Below are 22,976 nucleotides of genomic sequence, written 5' to 3' on the forward strand. Positions count from 1 at the left end.
CAATTAGAGAGCGAATAAAGTCCACACCGATGCCTGGGCTCCTCTGGAGGCCCGAGCACCGAGCTTTTTGCTGCCAGAGCCGTTTGGGTTGTGGAGGCGCTGTTTTGATGCTGCATATCGATTGGCTGGCCTCTGGTAAAGGCTGTCTGCCGCGGATCAATGGCGGCGTAATTGGACGGGGGCACTCCTGACACTAATTATAAACTGGCGGCGAGCGTCGGGAGGCCAGGTCCCGAATGGCGGCGTAGCGCAGATTGAAGGAGAGCGGTGGGGACTGGTGACGCTCGCTAACTAAAGAAGTGACTAACTCTTAACTTCCAGTTTTTTTTATTTAAAGGAACGATATGTAACTAATTTTCAGTAGTAAATTATATTATGATCAGTTGAGTGAGTTTTGTGTCTGTTTTGTCTTCTGTCTCCTCCTGCTGCTCCTTCTCCAACACTAACTCCACCCCGAGGTGACCAGTACGATACACAACAGCGAGTGAGTGGTGCTGCAGCATGGAAGCTAGCAAGCAGGGCTGGTTCAGTTAAACCTCAGCTGCTACACAGCTTAAAAAGCCTCAGCATGTCTCAACAAAAAGCTCAGTGACTAAAGAAGGAATAAAATAAGAGTGAATATTGGCAGTGAGTTGAAAGTCGGAGAAGAATTAGAGCTTAAAAAGACGACGCGACCGACCCAGAGCTGCTACTTTTCTCCTGAACAGGTTAGATAACTGGCTATAGCTTATTTAGTCAGGTAATTCATCACCACCACCAGGTTAAATTACTAAGGACTAGAGCTGTCTCTCGCGTGGGGCAATGCCTCGCCGACGCAACGCGGCGCTCCCTCGTGTAACATACAGTCAATATAACGCTAAATACGGGTGATAGAAGAGTTTAGAATTGCTGTATTTGGTAACCCGAGGTAGCTTCTTGTCTGGGAAGAGGTGGGCGGGGCGAACTCTCTGTGGTATTTTAAAATTGGACTGCTGTAGCTGCTGTATTTCACACACTCGCTTTTAGTTCCTACAGAACCTACCTTTAAAAAGGCTGATGACTACACATAAAAATAGTGATAATAAATGACTTAAAGGTATGTTAAGGGTACAAGAGGTATATAACATATTTTCTTTGTAAAGATACTATACTTTAACGTGAATAGGTCTTCAGAACCTTGCGACTTATTTTTTATATTTGTTTCTATGTTATATGTTTGCACCTAAAGGAGTTACTTTTCATCTCATTGTACATAAAATGCATTTATTCATTCATTCATCCATTAAAAACATTTTTGTCCTTTGAGTTTTAGAGCTGTGAAATTGACTGTGTGTGGGTTAAAGGCGGGTAGGCGTTCTCTGCTGCAGTGTAGTTAGCCAATCAGAGGTGATATATTTGCACGTATGAATATTCATGAGCAAGAGCCGAAATCCTGTCCTTCTTCAGAGACCACTAATCCAGTGAATTAAAGCAGGGCTAAATAGAAACACCTGAGCACCTGAGTCGTTCTTTTTTTCTTTTCACAAAAAAAGGGTGACATGTCATTTGTTCATTCATACCAGAGACACGGCTAGACATTTTAAAATGAATATAAAAACGATGGAATGAGATTTTTAAAGCGAGATGCAAAGAGGAACCAGGCCCAGGAGTCAGGGGGGTATTTTTGGCCGGCACTTCCGTCAGCATCCTAAACGGCTTGATGACAGAGAACTCATTGTTGGTCTGTATTAAAGAAACTGGCCTTATTTTCTCTCTCTTTCTTTTTCTCTCTCTCTCTCTCTTTCTCCCTGTATCTCTCGCCCTGCAGTGCCCTTCATCACGGCGAGTGGAGATGTGAAAGCGGGTGTCTCGAAGGTAAGGCTGGTCTCTGCTTGTTTACCGCTGCTGAGACATGGTGGGATGATTTCATGCTTTCAGACAATACGGCTGCAATGATTCATGATGCTCGGCGTGATTTGTATGCCCGGCGTCTATTTCTCAAGGCCCATCGCTGCTTGTAAAGCTTTTATTTGCGAAGCACCATGAATGGATGCTCCTGTTTTTCTCCCATAAAGCCTGATCAGTCGCTACACCAGTCAAACGAAGGGTCTTATCTCCTTAGATTTCTCCTCTTAGCTCTGCAAATCTATTACACCCTCCTTCTTTCTTATCAGATTTCTTACCTGATTATCCGACACGGATGGACGACTGACTCAAGGTCCCCTCATGGTTGATAAAATAAAATTAGCTGAAGTTAGTTCCCTCTAAAGTGGCAAAAAAATATAATCTGTGAGCTGATGTATTAGAACCGAGTCGCTGCGCTTTCCTCCAAGCGTTAGCGTAGCGCTGTGCTGTGCTGCTACTCAGCAATGCTGCAGCAGCAGTTAAAAAAAAAAAAGAGGCGGAGTCTGACTTCACATGTATCGGAGGAGGCATGTGCTGGTCTTCTTGGGAAGAAAATGTGGAAAAATGAGAAAAACAAAGTGGCAAAAATATGGCAATACGGCTTTCGAAAAATAAGAGGATAATCTAATCTAACCTTTTATATTCTTTCGGGAAAAAAACTTTTATTTACAATGTTGCCGAGCATTTACAGCATCAAAGGGATTGAAAGCATTTAATAATAAATTAGAAATAATAAGCAATAAAATAGTAAAGACCTTTAATAAATATAAATAAAATAGATATATGTAAAACAGAAAATTCTAATGTACCATAAAAAACAAATTGACACATAAAAAGTAATATATATGTATATATATATATGTCTGAATTTTTCTTTTGCTAAAAACAGTAAAAAAGTAGAACCCTGATGTGATAATTAGGGGTGGGTGATATGGCACCATATTTTAGGGTATAATATCTATCATTCACCAAATTCAAAAATGTTGGCCATATTATCGATATTAACGATACAATATGATATGATATAATATGCCACACCCCTAATTTACAGCATTTATCTGATTGTTTTATCCAGAGCGACTTACAAAAGTTATTCCTTTTGCAGAGGTGGGTCAATGTAGTGTTAGGAGTCTAGCCCAGGGATTGCTGTAGCACAGCATCCTCTCACCCAGATAGGGAATTGAACCCCAGTCTCCCACATGGTAGCTCACTCCAACCAATATACAGGCCCCATGTCTGGCAATATGTGTACTTTTATTTCCTCCACTGTTTCCTAAAGACATAAAAAGCGTTCCTCGCTCCCTCGTTTCTTCATTCGCTCTGTCCTGGCGGTGGATCCCGCGTTCTGTAGCGTTCCAGTAATTGCTGTATTTGTAAGGGAACTTTGACTGGAGCTGTCTGAGCTGAAATGCTGAGAGCATCACCTTCTCCGAGAGAAACTCGCTCCTGCTTACTTGAGTCAGCTTTTTCTGCCTCCCCTGTTGTAGGTTTCTCTGTTTTATGTAATTTTGATCTGCCTTTCATCAGTTTAATACTGCATGAAGCAGAAATGCCACTCAGCGCGGAGAAAGAAAGAGAAAGAAAGCAGAACAGAATGAGAATAACCCTTAGAAAGCAGAAGGACTGATATTAAAGCTGAACAGATGGTATTTCTATGGTATTTTATGCCCTTCAGGGTGCTAAGATATTTTTTTAGAAGGTGGAGGGCAAATAACTTATAACAGCAGATTTACATTACATAAAATTTACATTAAACAATACACCATTCAGCCATAACTTTAAGCAGCACCTGCCTGATCTTGAGGAGGTCCCCAATTGGTACTTATTAAATGGTTGTTATCAGCAGAGAGAAGCTGTAAGATATGAAGTGCTGTAAGATTTTGTGGGAAAACAAAACTGCACTGACTTTAGACTTGATAATAATAAAACACAGTGGATCAACACCAGCAGATGACAGACATGACTCTCCAAACCATCACTGATCATCAGTAAATTTTACATTTCATTTAAAGGAAATCAAGAGAGCAGAGTCTGGAGGAAGAGTGGAGAGACACACAGTCCAAACTGCTCGAGGTCTAGTGTGAAGTTTCCACCAATCAGTGGTGGAATGTTTTTCTGACAACTTTTATGGAGATGAGGATTTCATTTTTCAGCAGGACTTGGCAAATTGCAGAATTTTACACTAATATAACTCTGGTTGCATTAAGCATCAGCCTGCCTGCTTCTCCATAAAAAACAGCATCACAATCCTTTCCTGTATTGATCATATTAATAATGCATTTATTCATGCATTATACGGCATACGTAATACCTCATTATTAGTAATTCTACCAGCTTTCTTTTCCAGTAATCACATACTTGTTCATGTTCTTGTGTAAAATGTGTTGTGTATCTCATCATAAGTACTTATGAATTATTATAAGCTCACATATAAGCTTATAACTGTTTTTTTTGTTTTTTTTTTTACTTTATTTGCAGAGTTACACAACATTACACAAGACAAGTAGACATGACACAGGTGAAGTTGAGAAAGAAAAGCGAGAGAAGAGACGGGAAAGAAAAAGAGAAAAAAGGGAGGATAACTAAATATTTTCAATATTTTTTAAAGCTTATATCTGTTATGTATATAATGTATTGTGAATGCTATACATATAAAGCATTGTGCATCATAAAAACTGGATTCATAGGAAATAAATTAAAGGAGGAAAAAAAAAATTAAATATATAAAAACACATTTAGAAGTCCAGAGAAAACTGCATTGCTATTATTCATCCAAGATAGATGTTCCTTAGCATATTTTTAGCATGTTTTATTAATTTATTTTTTATATTCTATTGTATTGTAAGTAAGTGAGGAACTCTAAGCGAGAGCTGCTTCTGTTCAGGGACTTGAGGAAGGCTGTGAGTCACTGTAGTGAAGAACCCTTTATATTTCAGGGCTGATTATACACAGGTTATTTAAATAGAACTTGATTACACTCGTACCTTCTCAGTGTTCGGGTCTAAAACGGTACTACCGTTTAAGGTCGAGCAGGGGAGCGAAAGAGAGGAAAAGAGAGGAAGAGAGAGAGGGAGGGAGAGAAACAGACGGGATGAGGAGAAAATAGAAAATGACTGAAATAAGTAGCTATGAGCAGCTTTACATATTTAGAGGGACGGGAAGCTCGCGCTCGCTCCTCGGCTGGGTGTCAGGATGAATAACAGGCCCGGAGCTGTCGGGACGTGATGCTCTTGAATCAATACGCTTCAGAGACGCCGTGGCATTTGATTACATGCAGGTGGGGTGATGGGTACGGAGTGACCGCTCACTCCCACATCGCAATCAGGAAACCAATTAAACTCCACTGCGGCTTCCAGGAAAAGTTTTGTCACAAAGCCCGTTTGACGATTAGACGCCTCGGTCCACTTATCACAGTGAAGCAGCTTGGAGAGAGTGTGTTAATGCAGTGTCGATAGTAATTCCCAGTTTATGGTAATTGACTAGTAGCTGAAAGGCTGCAGATTTAGTAAAATTTAGTAAAAGCGCTTTACTGCTAACTGTTTTCTATACACTCTAAAAAGTGATTCTGTGTTTAAGTCAGTGGAAACCAGAGACTGTAAAAAAAAGATGGACGCCGTGTCTCCGTTCCCATTCATTCAATGAAAAGCCAATGAAGCCAAAATCTTCCGCCATGTTGGCGATCCTGACACCCGATTCTGCGCAGTAGAGACCAGAGGAGGGAGAAAGACTGTGGAGAGACCGCCTACTCATTTCAGTCACAGACTGCAGAGCGGGGCGGAGCGGAGCTGACGGTCTGTTATTGGTCCCGCCCATAACCAGCCCTTTTACAATAACCACACCTTTTTGAATAGAGCTGAATAACGTTTTAAAAACGAATTCTGTGGGGATATAAAAATTTAACAATATAAGCAGAGGTTACACTAGCTGCTGCATTTAAATAATGGAGGTAGAATTACAGTATATTAGAAAAAAACGTGATTGAATGTTGTTCTGTTTTGCCATTGAAACCTATGGGGGTGGGTGGGGTTACACAGCTTTCTGCAACCGAACAGCAGGGGGCGCCCGACCTGTGGTGGCTTCACTTTTAAGAGACGATGCTCTGTCCAGCTATATATGGTCTATGGTGGAAACTAATATAGAACTCAATAAAATGAGTTCAGAAAACTTCAAAAAAAAAAAAAAAATGTTGGTTGAACCAACTATTAGTCACTACCTGTGTCAATGCTCTTTCTACAGCGTTGGTTCATGCAGCTTTCCTATAGGCTCCTGGCACCATATATTTGCATATTGGGTGTGGCCTCTCCCCTACTTACCATCTTTGTGTTGTCTGTTGCCCAAAGCTACCTGATCCTGGTCGTGCACTAATTATAATATACATGTTGATTAGCAGGTCTCAGTGTTGTAGAGATGTAAGAGCACATTAACTTTATTCTGTGTTTCTACTGATCACAGTATGCTGACTCTGAGCTACAGAGTTCAGTCTTTACCCAGTTTACTCTTATGCTGCTCCAGTATTATACTGTCAGTATTGGCAGTTAAATAATAATATACTAAATATGTTGAGAATACCACGTTGAGTTAACTCAGCATTTTAAGGCAGCAGGAGAACTTATATTGCTGAGTTTAAACAACTTGACATGTTTTACAATGTACTTTTAAATTGTGAAGCACGTAATTAAGTTGGATAAACGGGATAATTGAAGGTGATTTGCCTTAAATTTAAGTTGAGATGATGAAAACTGTCAACTTGTTGAGCTAACTTAAAGGAATTGTGTTAATCTAACTTGTTTACTTAATTTGTAAAAAAAATAATTTATTTATGTGTTATGTGCTACCAATTGTTGGTCCAACAATTCTCTTTTTTCAGTGTAGTATCGTATTTATTGCGCTATAAGGTTTCAGGGGTGTCAAACCCCTTTTTTTTCACCGAGGGCCACATCAGCAAAAGTCATAAAATCAAATTTTCTGATCCAAATTATTATGCACAACAGAATTTTATGTTTTACAAAACATTTTATAGGTTGTACAGAACTGAAAATGGTCAAAAACTAACTAATCCTAACAGCTTTAAAAGTTACATGTTAATATAGGAACCCTTCTTTAAAATCACATTCTCAATTCTTGAATCCATTAAACTTGTGAGGTTTTTGTTTCAGTTTCTTTGCAGGATGTCAGAATAACTTTCCAGAGCTGCTGTTTTGATATGAACTGCCTCCCACCCTCATAGATCTTTAGCTTGATGGTCCTCCACAGGTTCTCTATAGGGTTATTTATGCCCATATCAGCCAATCACACAGAGGTATTCTCTGCAGCATGGGTGCATTGTCATGCATGAAGATGATTTGCTCCAGAAGGCACGGTTCTTCTTTTTGTACCATGAAGGAAAGTGGTCACTCAGAAACTCTACCTGTTTGCTGATTTGTAACGGCATTTTAGCAGCTGCTCTCATTTAATCTGATGAACTTACCTGACAGAAACCTTCCTCATTTTGCCTCATTCTGCACAAACCCGTCTGTGCTCTGAATCAGCCACAAATTCCTTCACAGTACGATGATCAGGCTCAAGTTTTCCTGAAATGTGTGATGCTTTCATAACTTGTTCAAGGCATTGCACTATTTGACGCTGTTGAGCAGCAGAGAGAGATCCTTTTTCTTTCCCATGTTGCTTGAAACCTGTGGCCTGCTTAATAATGTGGAACATCCTTCTGAAATAGTTTTCCTTTACCTCACCTGGCAAACTAATTATCATCACAGGTGTCTGAGATTGATTTCAGTGATCCAAAGAGCCCTGAGACACAATACCATCCATGAGTTTAATTGAGAAACAAAAAAATAAATCTTTATGACACTTAAATGACACTTATGACAATTTGCATAATAATTTAGAACAGTGTATAAAATGAATGTAACTACTCCTTAATGTTAAACAGCTCTGAATGTATTTTTTAAGAAGAATAAGAAGTTGTTGTTTTTTTTGCTGCAGAAAGTGTTAGCATGTTGTTAGCATATTTGCCATAAGGGATGTTTTGACCAAGTGTTGACCATGTTTTTGAGCCCTTTATACTTTATGCATTTTTTGTTTTTTAAAAAGATGGAAATAAAATGCTAATCTTGCTTCTTGCTTCGAGTCGTTCGCTCGCTAAACTGTTTATTTATTCACTGTAACAGAAGCATTTTATGCATTTTATGACCAGAGGTGTTAAAACATTTGCATCCCACTGTATTGCACCCCATCTTATGAATCATCTCCTCGATTTCTTCTCAGTCTTTGCGGTTTCACACAAGACTGAAGACTGACTGACGTCTTTATCCGTTAACATCGTTTTTATATGAAATGTACATCGCGCACCAAGGTTTTCCGGACCGAGAGACGGTGAATAATGGCTTTAATAAGGTCCGGAAGGGCAGTTTTGAAAAAGGCGCCCCACTTTACACGCGAATCTGCCCTACAGCGCAACCCACACCTCATGAATGATCTACCGTGGATCGTTTTCATCTCCAGCTTTTCAATCTTGCATGACCTCTGCTGTCAGCCCTTTTCTCAGTAACCCGGCACACGGGCGGCGCGGCGTGTGGGCAGCCGAGAACACCCAACATCTCCTAAATGGCTCCAGGAACCGAGAGCTAATAAGAGTGGACGGGTCACCGGAGCGCCGGCGCCGTGGGTGTACCGGGATCTTTTCACATACGGAGAATTGCAGTGTGATGGGGGTGTGGGGGAGGAGGAGGAGGGGGACACACGGCCAGCCTTGACCGGCGTGAAGCTAAGAGGGGGAATCAGAACGTCGAGGTTCAGTCAGACGAAAATAGAACCTCTGAAGATTCACCCGACTGACGTACGTCATGACAAGATACGTATGATAAACCAGAGTCCAATTAGACCTCGGTCGTGTGATCTTCAGCTCCTCCATCTTCTTTATTCCGTCCTTCTGAGATGAATCATTTTCACTTCAGAAGCTTCAGATTGGCTCCATGGTGTGACTACTTTCTTTCTGAAAGAGGAACTGTGATTGGAAAATGCCACTAGATGAACCTTCTTCTTCTGCAGCCATGCTTTTGTACCATATTTGTTCACACTATACTGTATTATAAGGCACACTATCCATAAATAAATCTATTTTCTGGTCTATTTTCATAGATAATGTGCATTGCATTAGGATTATAAGACTCATTTTAAGAGACACTTTTAGGTATTTCTAATCCAGCAGGTAGCTAACTAAGTTAAGTAAAGCTAATCTAAGCAAACAAAACTGTAATTAAAAATATTGACTATATATATATATAGTCAAACGAGTGCTGTTTATTTGTGTGAATAAAGCTCTTCTTTTTTTTTTATTTACAGTAAACTCCAGCACTAAAGCTGGAGCATTAGCAGCTAGTTAAGAGTAGGTTACAGACCGATAATACTCACCTATGAACAGGATAATTGCAATTAGCGGCTAATGCTAATGTTACTCCAGTCCCGGAGTAAACTGCAATTTGGCAGAGTGGTTTTACTGCTCCTTAACCCTTGTGTGGTGTTCATATTTTTGTTACTCGTTTACTTTGTTACTTGTATTTAATTCAGCAAAATTAAGCAGTTTTACATTAAAATGCTTTACACATGCTCGCTTCACCTAATCACCTAATTGGTTAATATTTGCCCTTTACCTTTCTTATGTTACATTTCTTTTAAAAGTGCTACTCTTTTTTTATTAGTTTTTTAATAAAATGTAAAAGAAAATGAATTAAACTCAAGATATGAGTAGAAAATTTGTTTAGTTTCAAATTTACAAATGAAGCAATGTTTATTAACCCTTGGCCAAACATACTGTATGTAATATAAATGTGTGTGTGTGTGTGTGGGGGGGGGGGGGTGTACAGTGTGTGTTTATTGAAAATGTGTTTTTATATGTGTTTTTCACAAAAAATTAGCCAATGAGTTTGAGTTAGAAAAAATATTTTTTTAGTTTCATTTGATGAAAAATGAAAACGGGTCCCACAGACCCGAACACCACACAAGGGTTAATACCTGAATTATAATTCATACATAAGGAGCACCGGATTATAAGGAGCTCTGTCGATTTTTGGATTTTAAGTGCACCTTATAGTGCGAGAAATACGGTAATGTGTGCAGCAGATGGACATCCCTGGAAGAAAAACATACAGCTCTAAAGAAAAATAAAAGACCCGTGTTTATTTTACTTTCAAAACTGATCATTTTAAACTGACCCCAGACCCCGGACGCCTCCGAGCCCAGAGAAGTTGACACCACTTCCGGACGTGTTCAACATGAAGCTTCTGTTCTGCAGAGTAAAAAAGCACCTTAGAAGATTCACCTCTGATTGAAGTTTGTCGCGACAAGGCATGTATATTAAACTACGGACCAATTAGACCCCGGTTGTGTGATCTTCAGCTCCTTCAGCTCCTTCAGCTCCTTCAGCTCGTCTCGTCCTTGTTAGATAGTCATTTCCACTTCAAACGCTTCAGATAGGCTCCTCGGCGTGGCTAGTTTCTCCTCTGAAAGATGTAACCAGAAAAGGCCACTAGCGAATGCCACGCTCTGCTGCCGCTGCTGCCGATATAACTTTCCCTGTGTTTGATCAGGAAATTCCATGTCTGGATCATTTTTTTTTCAAAGAGGAGGAGAGTTTTTGGTGTCACCTCCAGGAGAAACGGCTGAGGGGATGAAGGGATGGGGATGAGCAGGAAGCTGCGGAGGTAATGAGCGAGGTCGTCCTCTGGCAGATATAAATGAGAGAGACGCTTTAGGACGATGAGAGCAGATAAGTACAGACACTGCAGTTCACTGCGAAAGAACAATTTTTCAAAGTAATGGTAGAAGATGGACAGGGAGCATCGCGCTATCTGCTGTAGCCCGCTGAATAATTTAGCAGCGGGTGAATTGCTGGTTGTTGTAACTGACACTTGAGTGGGCCAAGAAAGAAACCTTTACTGTAGTTGTACAGTTCTGAAATTCTGTTAAAGTAGCTTTTTATTTAGCTGTGACTGTAAATACAGTGTGCATTTTTTTTTAGTATGTCTATTACTTTGTATTGTTGCATCAAGAAAACTACACTAGAACAATGACTTTTGGCTCTTTGGCTTTTTTTTAAGATACATTATATTGGCAAAAGTATTCGTTCACCCATCCAAATCAAATCATTAAACTCAGGTGTTTCTGAATCTCTTCTGTGTCCAGAGGTGTTTAATAATAAAAGCAGCAGCTAGGCATGCTGGGACTGCTCCTACAAACATTAGTGAAATATGGGTCTCAGGCTCTCAGGAGCCTGAAATTTCCTCACTACTCACTACTTAACATTCCACAGCCAACTGTCATTGATTTTATAACAAACCTACCCAATCTAAGAAAAAATATGATCAAAAATCCTAATCTAAATCTATCAGTCATTTCTAAAGCTTTCAGACTCCAGTGAAATACATTTAGAGCTATTATTCACTAATGGAGAAAACATGGAGCACTGGTGAAGCTTCCCAGGACTGACCGGCCAACCGAACAAAATTATTCCAAAAGGGCATGAAGAACTCATCCAGGAGATCCATAAAAAAGAACCCAGAACAACATTTAAGTGGGAAGCAACTGGGCAAGAAGTCCAGTCGTGAAATTTCTTCACTACTCACTACTAAACATTCCACAGCCAACTGTCAGTGATATTGTAACAAACCTACCCAATCTAACCAGCACAGTGCCATCCATCTGATATCAGTGAATAATATAATTCAGCTCTATTCAGTAAATAATTCAGCAAAGTTTTAAAATATGATCAAAAATTCAAATCTAAATCTATCAGTCATTTCTAAATCTTTGGGACTCAATCGAACCACAGTGATTCACTATTATTCACTAATGGATTGACCGGCCAACTTAAAATTACTCCAAAAGGGCATGGACAACTCATCCAGGAGGTCACAAAAAAGAACCCAGAACAACATCTAAGTGGGAAGCAACTGGGAATAAAAGCAACTCAAACAAATGCTAAGGTGCATAGGGTCGCCAAGTTGATCACTACAGATCTCCAAAGTTTATGTAGCTTCAGATTAGCTGAAGAACATTAGAGAATAGAGAGCTTCATGGAATGGAGAGAGTTTCCATGGCTGAGCAGCTCCATCCAAACCTCACTTCACCAAACACAGCATTGCAGGCAAGCAGATACTTCTGGAAATAGAGTGTATTAAAGGAGAAATTCGGTGTGAAATGGACCCCAATCGTTGTGAAATACAGCGCTTTTAGCCGATGCTCCCAACAGGCTTACAATGCTAGTGATTGGTGCATAGAGTTACAAAGAAATGCAAAGAAATCACTATTTTTCACCATTAATCACAAGCTGAAGTAGCTCCACATTGTTATTGTTAGACATTTAATGTGTGTTTTTATACAGCTTGTTTGTAGATTTTTCACTTATAATATTGAAAGGAGGTTCAAAAGTTTTGGTCAACCTTCAAAATAAGGGTCCAACTTAGCGGCACAACTGAGACACCATGACAAGAAATATCATTCTGCCACAATGTAGCGCTCATCATCAGTGTAGCATCCACTTAGCGGCATCATAGACACCATATTGGAGCACCACAGCAACCAACTTGGATCCCATAGTGGCGTGGTAGAGCCACCAACAAGTAACGACTCATCAGCCACCTAGGATACCACAGCAACCACGTGGCATATCATATTAGGCACTTACAAATTGTCATAAAAGATCTTGAGTACTTTAGCAAAAACACCTGTGATTCTCTAGCAACCCCCTAGCTATGCCATATCAACCATCTAACAGCCACTTAGCAACATCATACAGCATCCAACAGCTCTAAAGTCCCTGGAAGCCACATTATTTTTGATGAGATGATAAAGCTCTATATCATTAGATCTTCAGATGTGGAATGGTGTATATGTGCTGCACGGCTCCAGAGGCTCCTGCAGTTGCTGTCAGTCTGGTTATATCAGCTCACAGACGCCCACGCCGAGCTAGCGCTGTGCTAAGTAATGGGGTCCTACCAGAGAGATGGAGAGAACAGAAATAATTATGCTCTGAGGGATTTCTGAGCACGCATGGCTGTGGCATCTCTAGCGATTAACCCCGCAACTTCCTAATGATGAAGTTCATAATACTTCATAATGGACAATCCAGTTCTAATATAGAAAATAAGTAATCCAGCAAAGAAACTCTTATTCAGTATGTTTTTTTTTCTTTTAATGACTTTTTACATTGTAAATGTAATATTGAAGACTATTTTAAAGTTATACATTAACACATGTAGATTTATTTAGTAAACAAAAAGCGTTAAACAAACCAGAACTATTTATATATAACTAAAAACAGCAAATTACATCGAGGTTTTTTATTTGATTTGTGATATATTTTTTTTGTTGGTTTTTTTTACTGAGTAAACTTTCAAAATATGATTAAAAATCTAAATCAAAATCTGTTAGTCTGGAAAAGGTTATAAAGTCATTTTTAAAGCTTTGGGACTCCAGACAACCACAGTGATTCACTATTATTATTCACTAATGGAGAAAACATGGAACACTGGTGAACCTTCCCAGGAGTGACCGGCCGACCGAACAAAATTACTCCAAAAGGGCATGAACAACTCACCCAGGAGGTTACAAAGAAACCCAGAACAACATTTAAAGAACTGCCTCAGTTTAGGTCAGTGTTAATGATTAAATAATACAAAAGAGACTGACCATGTTGACCATGGTTTCCAATTGTTGCCGCCATGGACGGCTCAACCAAGTTGTTAGGTTTAGGGGGCAAATATTTTATTTATACTTTATTACAGGGTGCTGCTGTTGGTTCACTGCATTCAAGTATTGAACCAAACAATATTTGATGATGTACACAATATCGGTATGTGAATTATATGATATTGACTGAAACTAAGATGTATAATGTGATATAAATTTTGTCTGTATTGTTCATATCATCCAGTACTAGCGAGTCTTATATTAACTAATGTTAATACTCATTAGTAAATACCGTCGCTGTCCTATGAAAAACACTTATCTTCATTTTTGTCGATTTTTAGTTTACTACATAATTTGAATAGATCAGCTGTCTCTTACACTCTGACCAAATTTCTCGATGAACGGACCAATAGAAACTCTTTCAAATGACCTCAAATAAACTTCTTTTACATTGACTTCCATTGAAAGTTTACAAGGTTTTTTTCTCTCTCCTGTAAAGTTGCTGTTTCAGTTCAGACTAGGGGTGGGCAATATTATATCGTATACAATAAATCGTGACACAGAAATATCATGATATTAAAAATCCATATTGTGATAATAGGGCTGTTCTGTCTTAAAAGTAGTCTATTATTTACTGTGAAGCTTTAGGTGTATTTATTGTATAATTGTTTTAGTTTGCAGTTTATATGCATATATATTATTTGCTGCATTATATTATTTTATGCTATATTATTTATTTTGCCACGTTATGATTATTCTGTTATACTGTTATACTATATTCCTGAAATTAATTAATTATTTTAGTTTTCCTATATCGCCAAGTATATCATTATCACAAAAATACCCTGAAATATCGTGATATTATTTTAGAGCCATATCGCCCAGCCCTAGTTCAGACACTGCTCATATTATTAACATACTCAGAGTACTGTATCTAAATGTTATTTATCACAATTATCTCCAGTCCTGTAGTCCAGCTCGAGTGCTCTTTATTAATGAACCCTGAGCAGACTGCTTTCTGAAAGCTATTGAATCAGGAGCTGCGCTGCTTCTCCATCACGCCTCCTGCTATTGGCAGCTGCTGATGCTGATATCGACAGAACTGCCTCCATAAGTCCATTAGAGGACGTTGATTGGTCGAACCAGAATTTGTTAGGAGGAAGTGTTGGTGGATTTTACAGCTCTCTCAGGCTGTATCTGTTGGTGGTTGATGTGTTTGTTGGAGACGAGGCTCGTGTGTCGGATACTTTTACTCGTGGTTGTCGATCACTTTTACCTGGCTGTCAGAACCGTGATTTCCAAATCACCTCTGGTTTCTCTCTCTCTGGTTTCTTCGTTGTTCGTTTTAGAACATTTAAGCTGAAGAGGCTCAGTTCGATTCGATTCTTGATTTTCTTTTTTCTTTTTTTTTACAGCAGAGAGGCCTATGCCAGTTTTAGATTAGTCTATGGTCAGTCATTGGTTTGATTCATCAAATTTACAATATCTTATTTCAAAAGGTGGGCTTGATATAAGTGATGCAAAGTGATACAAGTGATCTGTAATACACCACATTAGGCACTAATGGTCAAATTTAAATCATTTAATTAAGATATATATATATGTAATGCCATCTAGTGGCTTTCTTTGGTAGCAGCAGTGTGCACTATTAAAACAGCAATGTGCAACATAACAAAATAAATAATAAAAAAAATACAGGAACAGTCATGTACAAAATAATAGAACAATTAGAGCCTTAACAAACTGAACTCTATCCTACTATAACAGCTAAACATGAAAAACAAGACAATTTTTTTTTACATATATTTATCTGAGAGAAAGATGCTCTTTTAGGAGAGGGATGGATCGTCGATCATTTTTTTTACTTCGAGGCTCGAGACCATGACATAATTTCAATCGATTTCGATAAAATATCAAAATCGTGACACCCCTAGTAATTAGCATCTTTCCGATTGTGCAGTAACACATTTAACCAACAGATGCCACTGTTCTGTGTCATCACGTTGTTTGTTGGTTTGAATCCCAGTCATGCAGCTTGCCATCAGCTGCCGGAGCCCTGAGAGAGCACAATTGTCCTTGCTGTTTCTCTCTGGGTGGGTACAGTACAGTGGATGGTGCTCTTTCTTTCCCCTCATCACTCCTAGGGTGATGTGGATCAGCATAAGGCTGCGTCTGTGAGCTGATGTATCAGAACCGAGTTGCTACGCTTTCCTCCGAGCGTTAGCGCTGTGATGCTACTCGGCAATGAGGAGAAAATTTTTAAATAAATCTTTTAAAAACTCTAGGCCTTCTGGATAACTGTTGGCAATAATCGTGTTTATTACACTTATTTTTAAAACAGCGAATCAGTTTGTCTTCTAAACATTAATAGTTATCATGACTGCCCTGGTGTTGGATTTTTATTTTTATTCACCCTAAAGGAGAGAAATGCTGACACACACACACACATACAAAAAACCCAAAAAGTTCAACACACACAAACACACACACACATTGTTCCTCCTTTACAAAAAAGGACACGAGGTCTCCGCTCTCTGGTGCTTCTATATACAGGCGTTCTGTGATTCCTGACGCTGCGTTTTCTGCGTTTTTGCTTCGCCGCGTTCTGGAATAAATGTATAGAGTACAGTGGCGTTCCCGCGCCTCTGGCAGGACTGAGGCAGGTTACAGGATGCCTCGGTGAATCCCGGCTCCCCTGAAGTGTCGGGATTATTATTGCTTTAGCCGCTACGCTACGTACGGGAGCTGGCTTTATATAGGGACAGTGAAGTATATAGACATTTCCTCCGTACACCTGTTGCCTGGTTACCTGTCACCATGCGCTGCCATCTCTCTCTGTTCCCCCGGTTTCTGTGCTCCGGCAAGGCGAGGCGAGAGGCTGGACATGGTTTGTATTGTTTCCTGTGTCTCGTAGCCTCGAGTTCAGGACAGACCTCAGGGAAACAGAATAAAGAGGTAAAGCCTCTGGTAAATGTCAGAGTGAAACTAGAAAATGGCTCTGAAAGCTATTGGATCTCTTTCTTTTTCTTTTCTGTTCTTAATGCTGTTGTTCGTTTTACTGAAAGAAGGGAAATAAGTGTATTTATTATGTATGTATACTACCGCTACAGTGGGGTTGATTTTTTGCAGTTTCAGAGTACCAATTTGTTTCACACTATAAGGCACACCAGACTATAAAGTGTATTATGTGACACTAGTAAGGAACAAGGGTTACAGGAATGTGAATCTACCCAGGTTTTGTACTGAAAACTGTTTATTTGGGTGAGTAATGCACTTCAATTTATTTACACTAAGCTCAGATTTCCAGATTTCCAATAAGGCTGGGTGCAGCAACATTAGCATTAGCAGCTAACCGCTAGCACTAGCCATGTATATACACCCGACAGCACTACACTGAGGAACCCTGAGTGTTTTCACAGCTGAACTGTGAAAGAGTTAGCACTTACCATGGTTAACGGCTAGTGCTAATGCTGCTCCAGTAGTGCTAGCCGGGGTTAGCAGCAGGCTACAGTCCGATAATACTCACCTCTGAACGACAAAAGACTTAGCAGTTAGCGCGGTTAGTTGCTAATGCTAATGCTAATACTACTCCAGCCTTGGTGCTGGAGAACTAACCTGAAACTCCTGTAAAATAACTTTTGGGAAAATTTAAGGAATTGGTTTAAAAGTCCAGAAGCAAATGTTTTAAGCACTCTAAATGGTCAGTACTTGATAACAGCCAGTTTACTCTCTTTCTAGCTTGTTCCTTCATAGTCTGATAGATCACTTCACTATTCATTTACTATGTGGTAAAAACAATAAAATAAACATTGAATATCAAAGTGTGTCCAAACTTCTGATTTACCTTTGGTCAATTAATTAAGATTCAGAATTAGGATTTTGATTAAGTACACATTTACACAGTCAGACCAACTTACGCCTAGTTCTCATTACACGATTTTGGGCCAGTTTTTCTACATGTTTAATATCTGACTCAGTCGGCGACTGGGAGTCAGGAGCAGCGGCTACATACAGCCAATGGGATCACAGAAAGAGAGAATCTGGATTTAATCAACTTCTCTGCTCTTGCTTCTTCTCCTCATGATTTATAATTCTTTATTAATTCGTTATTCAATGTGCAACATAACGATAATTCACACAAAACAGAAGAAGAAGAAGAAGAAGAGATGAGTTTGTGAAGCGAGGGAGGCGGCGTCGTGCATGAGGACGCTTTATTAAGAGAGATGAGCGTGTGCACCGCCGGGGCTCTGATGCTTCTCGGGGATGTAATTCCTCCGCGAGTCTGTTAATGCCTTTTTAATCTAAAAAAGCCAGAACCCAACCAGGGGCACACACACCTCCACTGACCTTCACTCTCAGACCTCACAAACTTCTTCAAGCAAGGCTCCCACATCCAATCTACAGCCAGCATTATTGGCTGAATTGAAGGCAGCCTCAGAATTTAAAGCAGAAGCAAAGGATCTCATACAACCCAGTGCTGGACTGTGCTGACCACGGAGAGCTACATCACAGAAATAAAGAAATAAAGAAAAGCTCTAAAAAAAAAAGAGAGATCACTTAAAAACGATGAGTTTCTTTGATTTTACCAAATTTAAAACCTCTATAATATAATCAAGAGGAAGATGGATGATCACAAACCATCAAACCACCAAACTGAACTGCTTTAATTTTTACACCAGGAGTAAAGCAGCATAAAGTTATCCAAAAGCAGTGTGTAAGACTGGTGGAGGAGAACATGATGCATGAAGATGCATGAAAAAAAAAACTGTGATTAAAAACAGTTATTTCAGGATTATTCCACCAAATATTGATTATTTCTGAACTCTTAAAACTTTATGAATATGAACTTGTTTTCTTTGCATTATTTGAGCTCTGAAAGCTCTGAATCTTTTTTTTTTGTTATTTCAGACATTTCTCATTTTCTGTAAATAAATGCTCTAAATGAGAATATTTTATTTGGAATTTGGGAGAAATGCTGTCTGTAGTTTATAGAATAAAACAACAATGTTCATTTTACTCAAACATAAACCTATAAATAGCAAAATCAGAGAAACTGATTCAGAAACTCAAGTGCTCACTAATTATTTGCAAGCAGTGAACGCAGCACAGACTGTACGCTCAGTGTGTAAACAGCATGGAGCAGCAGAGACAGCGTTTGTTTGTGCATAGCTGTGGTAATTAGCATTATCTGGCTAATATATATATATCAGATTAAACTGTATCTTATCAGCAGTTCAGCTCAAATAAAAAAGGCATATATTTAATATCTGGGTCGGATCGGGACCAGATCACGTTTTCATTACTACAGAACCGCTCCAGAGTTCGTTTGGTTGATTCGCTGTGTGATGAATTGATTGGTGTGATAGCAGTAGGGCTACACAGTATAGATTTGTTTTATTCCATTTAATTCTCAGTCAGTCTGCTGTGCCTGTGGTGTGGTATTATTTTCTCTGCCGTTGCCTCGGCTTGTGTGAGCATGTGTTTGAGTCGAGGAATTGAAACCCATGGGCTTCACTAAAGCTACTGAGCCTAATTAAGTCAACGCCTGATATCCACCCCTGGCTCTGCATCAAATCAGGTCTGATGTGATCTCATCGGAACATGCATAGATTTTATTCTCCTTCCAATCAGCTCAGAAATGTGAATAAAATAAAGTTGTGTAAAAAATAATTATAATAAGACTGTTTAGAGAGGTATTTGGATCAACACTGTTTAGTAACACATCTAAAATCCCTTAACAAACCTTCAACCCTCAAATAAAAAAGGGTAGGGAGTAGTTTCTGAATCAGTTTCTGAATCAGTTTCTCTGATTTTGCTATTTATAGGTTTATGTTTGAGTAAAATGAACATTATTGTTTTATTCTATAAACTACAGACAACATTTCTCCCAAATTACAAATAAAAATATTCTCATTTAGAGCATTTATTTACAGAAAATGAGAAATGACTGAAATAACAAATAAAAAGATGCAGAGCTTTCAGACCTCAAATAATACAAAGAAAACAACAAGTTCATATTCATAAAGTTTTAAGAGTTCAGAAATAATCAATATTTGGTGGAATAACCCTTGTTTTTATGCATTTTTATGCATCACAGTTTTCATGCATCTTCATGCATCATGTTCTCCTCCACCAGTCTTACACACTGCTTTTGGATAACTTTATGCTGCTTTACTCCTGGTGCAAAAATTCAAGCAGTTCAGTTTGGTTTGATGGCTTATTGCTTTATCTTCAAATGCTTATGAGCTGACTTAATGATGTCATGAATAGAATAGAATAGGAACTGCGAAGAACCTGCGCGAGTCTAAAGTTCTGCTGCAGTTGCGCAAGGTTGCGAAAGCTAGCATCGAAGCAACTGTGTCGAAAAGACTTCTTTGGAGGAGTTGGAGGAATGGCTCTTTTTTTGACTCTTTTTATAGGAGGCTTTCGCAGGTCTCTCTTGAGCGTCAGCAGAAGAATAGATGGTGCTCTCGCACTTGCTAAGGCTCTCGCGCTCCTGCACTTCCTCTCTTCTCAAGGCTGCCGTTGGCCCGGCGTGTCAGCGGCCGTGTTTCACGACCTCTCGGCGGGTGATTCAGCTTCGCCCGCTCTCCCGCGCCCGACCCCGGCGGTGGATATATGACTTGTTTAAATTGTTCTCTCTGAAGACTCGCTCAGAGCGCGGCTGGGACAGTAATTGTTAGCGGAGAGGCAGTCGTAAATCAAAAGCTCCTGTCGCCTGTGCCTCTCGCTCTCTGCTAATATGGTGCAATAGCAGAGAGAGGGGGAGGACCGGGGACTTCAGGGACTCTTTTCCCTGAAGCCTCGATACCGAGGGAGCGCTGGAGGGGACGAGAAGAGTCTAGAGAGAGAGAGTCTGAGATCACCTGCCTCCCTTACCTTCTATAACTTGTGTTATAATTCAGTGTTATATACTGTTTACTGAAGAAGCCTATAGTAGTTCTGTCAGTGTTTTATTAATGTCATCAACAACTGAAAGACTGAAAAACAAATTACACATACTATTCAATATATTTAAACAATATGTATTGTTTTAAATAGACCTGTCACAATAATTACATTATCAACCTATCATAAAATAAATGGAAACACCCTCAATAATTTAGCTTATCAAGTCTATTAATGTGAATCTGTATGCTAACTTTGTTTCAAAATGCTATTTCTATGCTATTCTATTTATTTTCATTTATTTTTGATTTAGGCCTGCCTGTCATGATAATTATGATAATTACATGAATAAAAATCATACAATATATGGAGAAATGTTTGCTGAACTTGGCCAGAATATCATATTTTTATTTTATTTTATATTTTTATTACTGTATCAGACTTTATTATGTTGTGGGTAAAACTGATGGGCGAAGTTGCCAATTAATGTCCACCTATTAATGACCCCTGTTCTATGGCATCAATTTAAAAAAATATTTTAAATTTTTTCTTTGTGAAATTTTTTTAAAACCATTTTTTATTTTATTTTGATAACACGCTGACTATTTGAATCACCACTGCTTTATCATAATGGCCCTAATAAAAATGATCTACATAACAAATACATTAAAACATATTGTTTTAGTAAGCTCACAACAAGAATGTAAGAACATAGTAAAAATATAAACAGCCAAATATACATCTTAACATATTTACATACATTCTTACATTATTAGTTTTTTATTTATATATTATATTATATATATTATAAATTCTTGCATATTTTTATGTATGACTTGTACAACTTGTACGCCTCATTGTATTGTATTTGATGTAGGTATTGAATGTCTGGTAACATATTAAAAATAAAATACATTTTAAAAAAATAAACAGGTATGATAGTATGGAACAGAAATATTGGAAATAAGGAAAAAATGGCAAGTGACACGCGGATTGTTTTATCCGTAATTAATTAGTACATGATTTTTGCATGTTTCGGGCAATGCAGGGTGTGTGCTTTTCCCGCCGTTACGATATCATCTATCTCAGAAAGAATTTAGTCTTGCAGTCTTGCTGTTAGTGATCGACAGTCTTTACAAAATCTTATTCTGTGCGTAAAAAAAAAGAAGTCTATGACTGGTCTTTAGATGTGAGAGGGTGTGAGAGTTTAGTCTGTTAAAGGTCTTTTTAATCTCGGGTAGAGTACGGACAGCTTAACACAGACACAGAGACAGCGCTGTGTATCTACTTCTTGTGTCAGGAATTTAAACTCTGCAATATGACGTGTTTGTTCTGCGATGTGAATATTGCACATGCACACATCACGATGATGATACTTAAACGATATATCGTAAATATAGCAGCCCTAGTTAATTCGCTCATCCCGCTCTGCTCGACTGGCAGTGCCAACAGTTCCTGTAGGGGGGGAAATAAAGCGCCTAATGCCCTAAATGAGGCGTACGCTCGCGGTTAAGCCCCAGGCTTTAAACCCCCACAATTAAGAGCACTAACGACGTGGTGAATCACAGCTTGTTAAATCCAACAAGCTGCAGCTTCCTCTGCGCAGTTATTGGCATTTTAGAAATGTAATTGAATGACAAACATGTGCGAAGAGAAAAGGCGCTCGCGTCGGGGACTCTTAATTTGTTTACAGTCGACGCAGTTTAAATGTTCCCATGAGTGAATGAAGTGCCTCTTCTTCTCTTTCTGGAATTCTCTCTCTCTCTCTTTCTTTCTCTCGTTCTCTGTCTTTGGGTTGTTAGGCAGCTCTTTTTTATATTTAATGCTGTTTGGGATTAGCCTGTCAAAAGAAACGATGTGTGCTGGATTTCTGAGTGGGAAATTGTATTTAAATCAAATCAGATTCAACAAAAAAAAAAAAAAACCACAAAACATAAAATATAGAACCCTGAAAGTAAAAGTCATCTCTGGAGAAACCTTCCATCAAGTGAACAGCTTGATTTAGGGGCGCGTCAGTGTGTCTTTGCTATCGAAACGACGGGAAAAGTACACATTGCGTTGCTCGAAATGCACAAAATGCATGTACTAATTAAATATGAGTGTTTCGGTCATGACGTAAAAAATGTAAAAAAAAAAAAAAAAATGGGTGTGTTACTTCCCATTTCCTTTGACCCTCTATGGACAGAGTGGAAAAGAAGAACAGGACAGAGGTGGACAGAAATTGCTGTTGAAATTAAATAAAATAAATAATAATAAAAAAAGAAATAATCTCATGAATAATCAAGTTGCAGTCTTGCAAATAGTGACCCTGCAAAATCCCCAGTCTTTGCTAAATCTTAGTCTGTGAGTAAAAAGTAGGGGTATCACGATTTCGATATTTTATCAAAATCGATCAAAATTATGTCATGGTCTTGAGCCTTGAAGTCAAAAAGAGGATTGACGATCTCTCCCTAAATTTGACCATTAGTGCCTAATGTGGTGTATTACAGATCACTTGTATCACTTTGCATCACTTATATCAAGCCCACCTTTTGAAATAA

General features: G+C 38.8%; 1 protein-coding gene across 1 annotated transcript in view; it reads left to right on the forward strand.

Moving 5' to 3' along the window:
- The window catches only part of b3glcta (beta 3-glucosyltransferase a), a 128,543-nt gene that overhangs the window by 26,582 nt on the left and 78,985 nt on the right, over positions 1-22,976 (forward strand). Inside the window, exon 2 of the mRNA XM_022668772.2 lies at positions 1,787-1,833. Within this exon, the coding sequence (XP_022524493.1) occupies positions 1,787-1,833 (47 nt within the window). The remainder of the gene's footprint in view (positions 1-1,786; positions 1,834-22,976) is intronic.

The sequence above is a fragment of the Astyanax mexicanus genome, chromosome 18 (assembly GCF_023375975.1).
Source record: "Astyanax mexicanus isolate ESR-SI-001 chromosome 18, AstMex3_surface, whole genome shotgun sequence".
In the NCBI taxonomy this organism is placed as follows: domain Eukaryota; kingdom Metazoa; phylum Chordata; class Actinopteri; order Characiformes; family Acestrorhamphidae; genus Astyanax; species Astyanax mexicanus.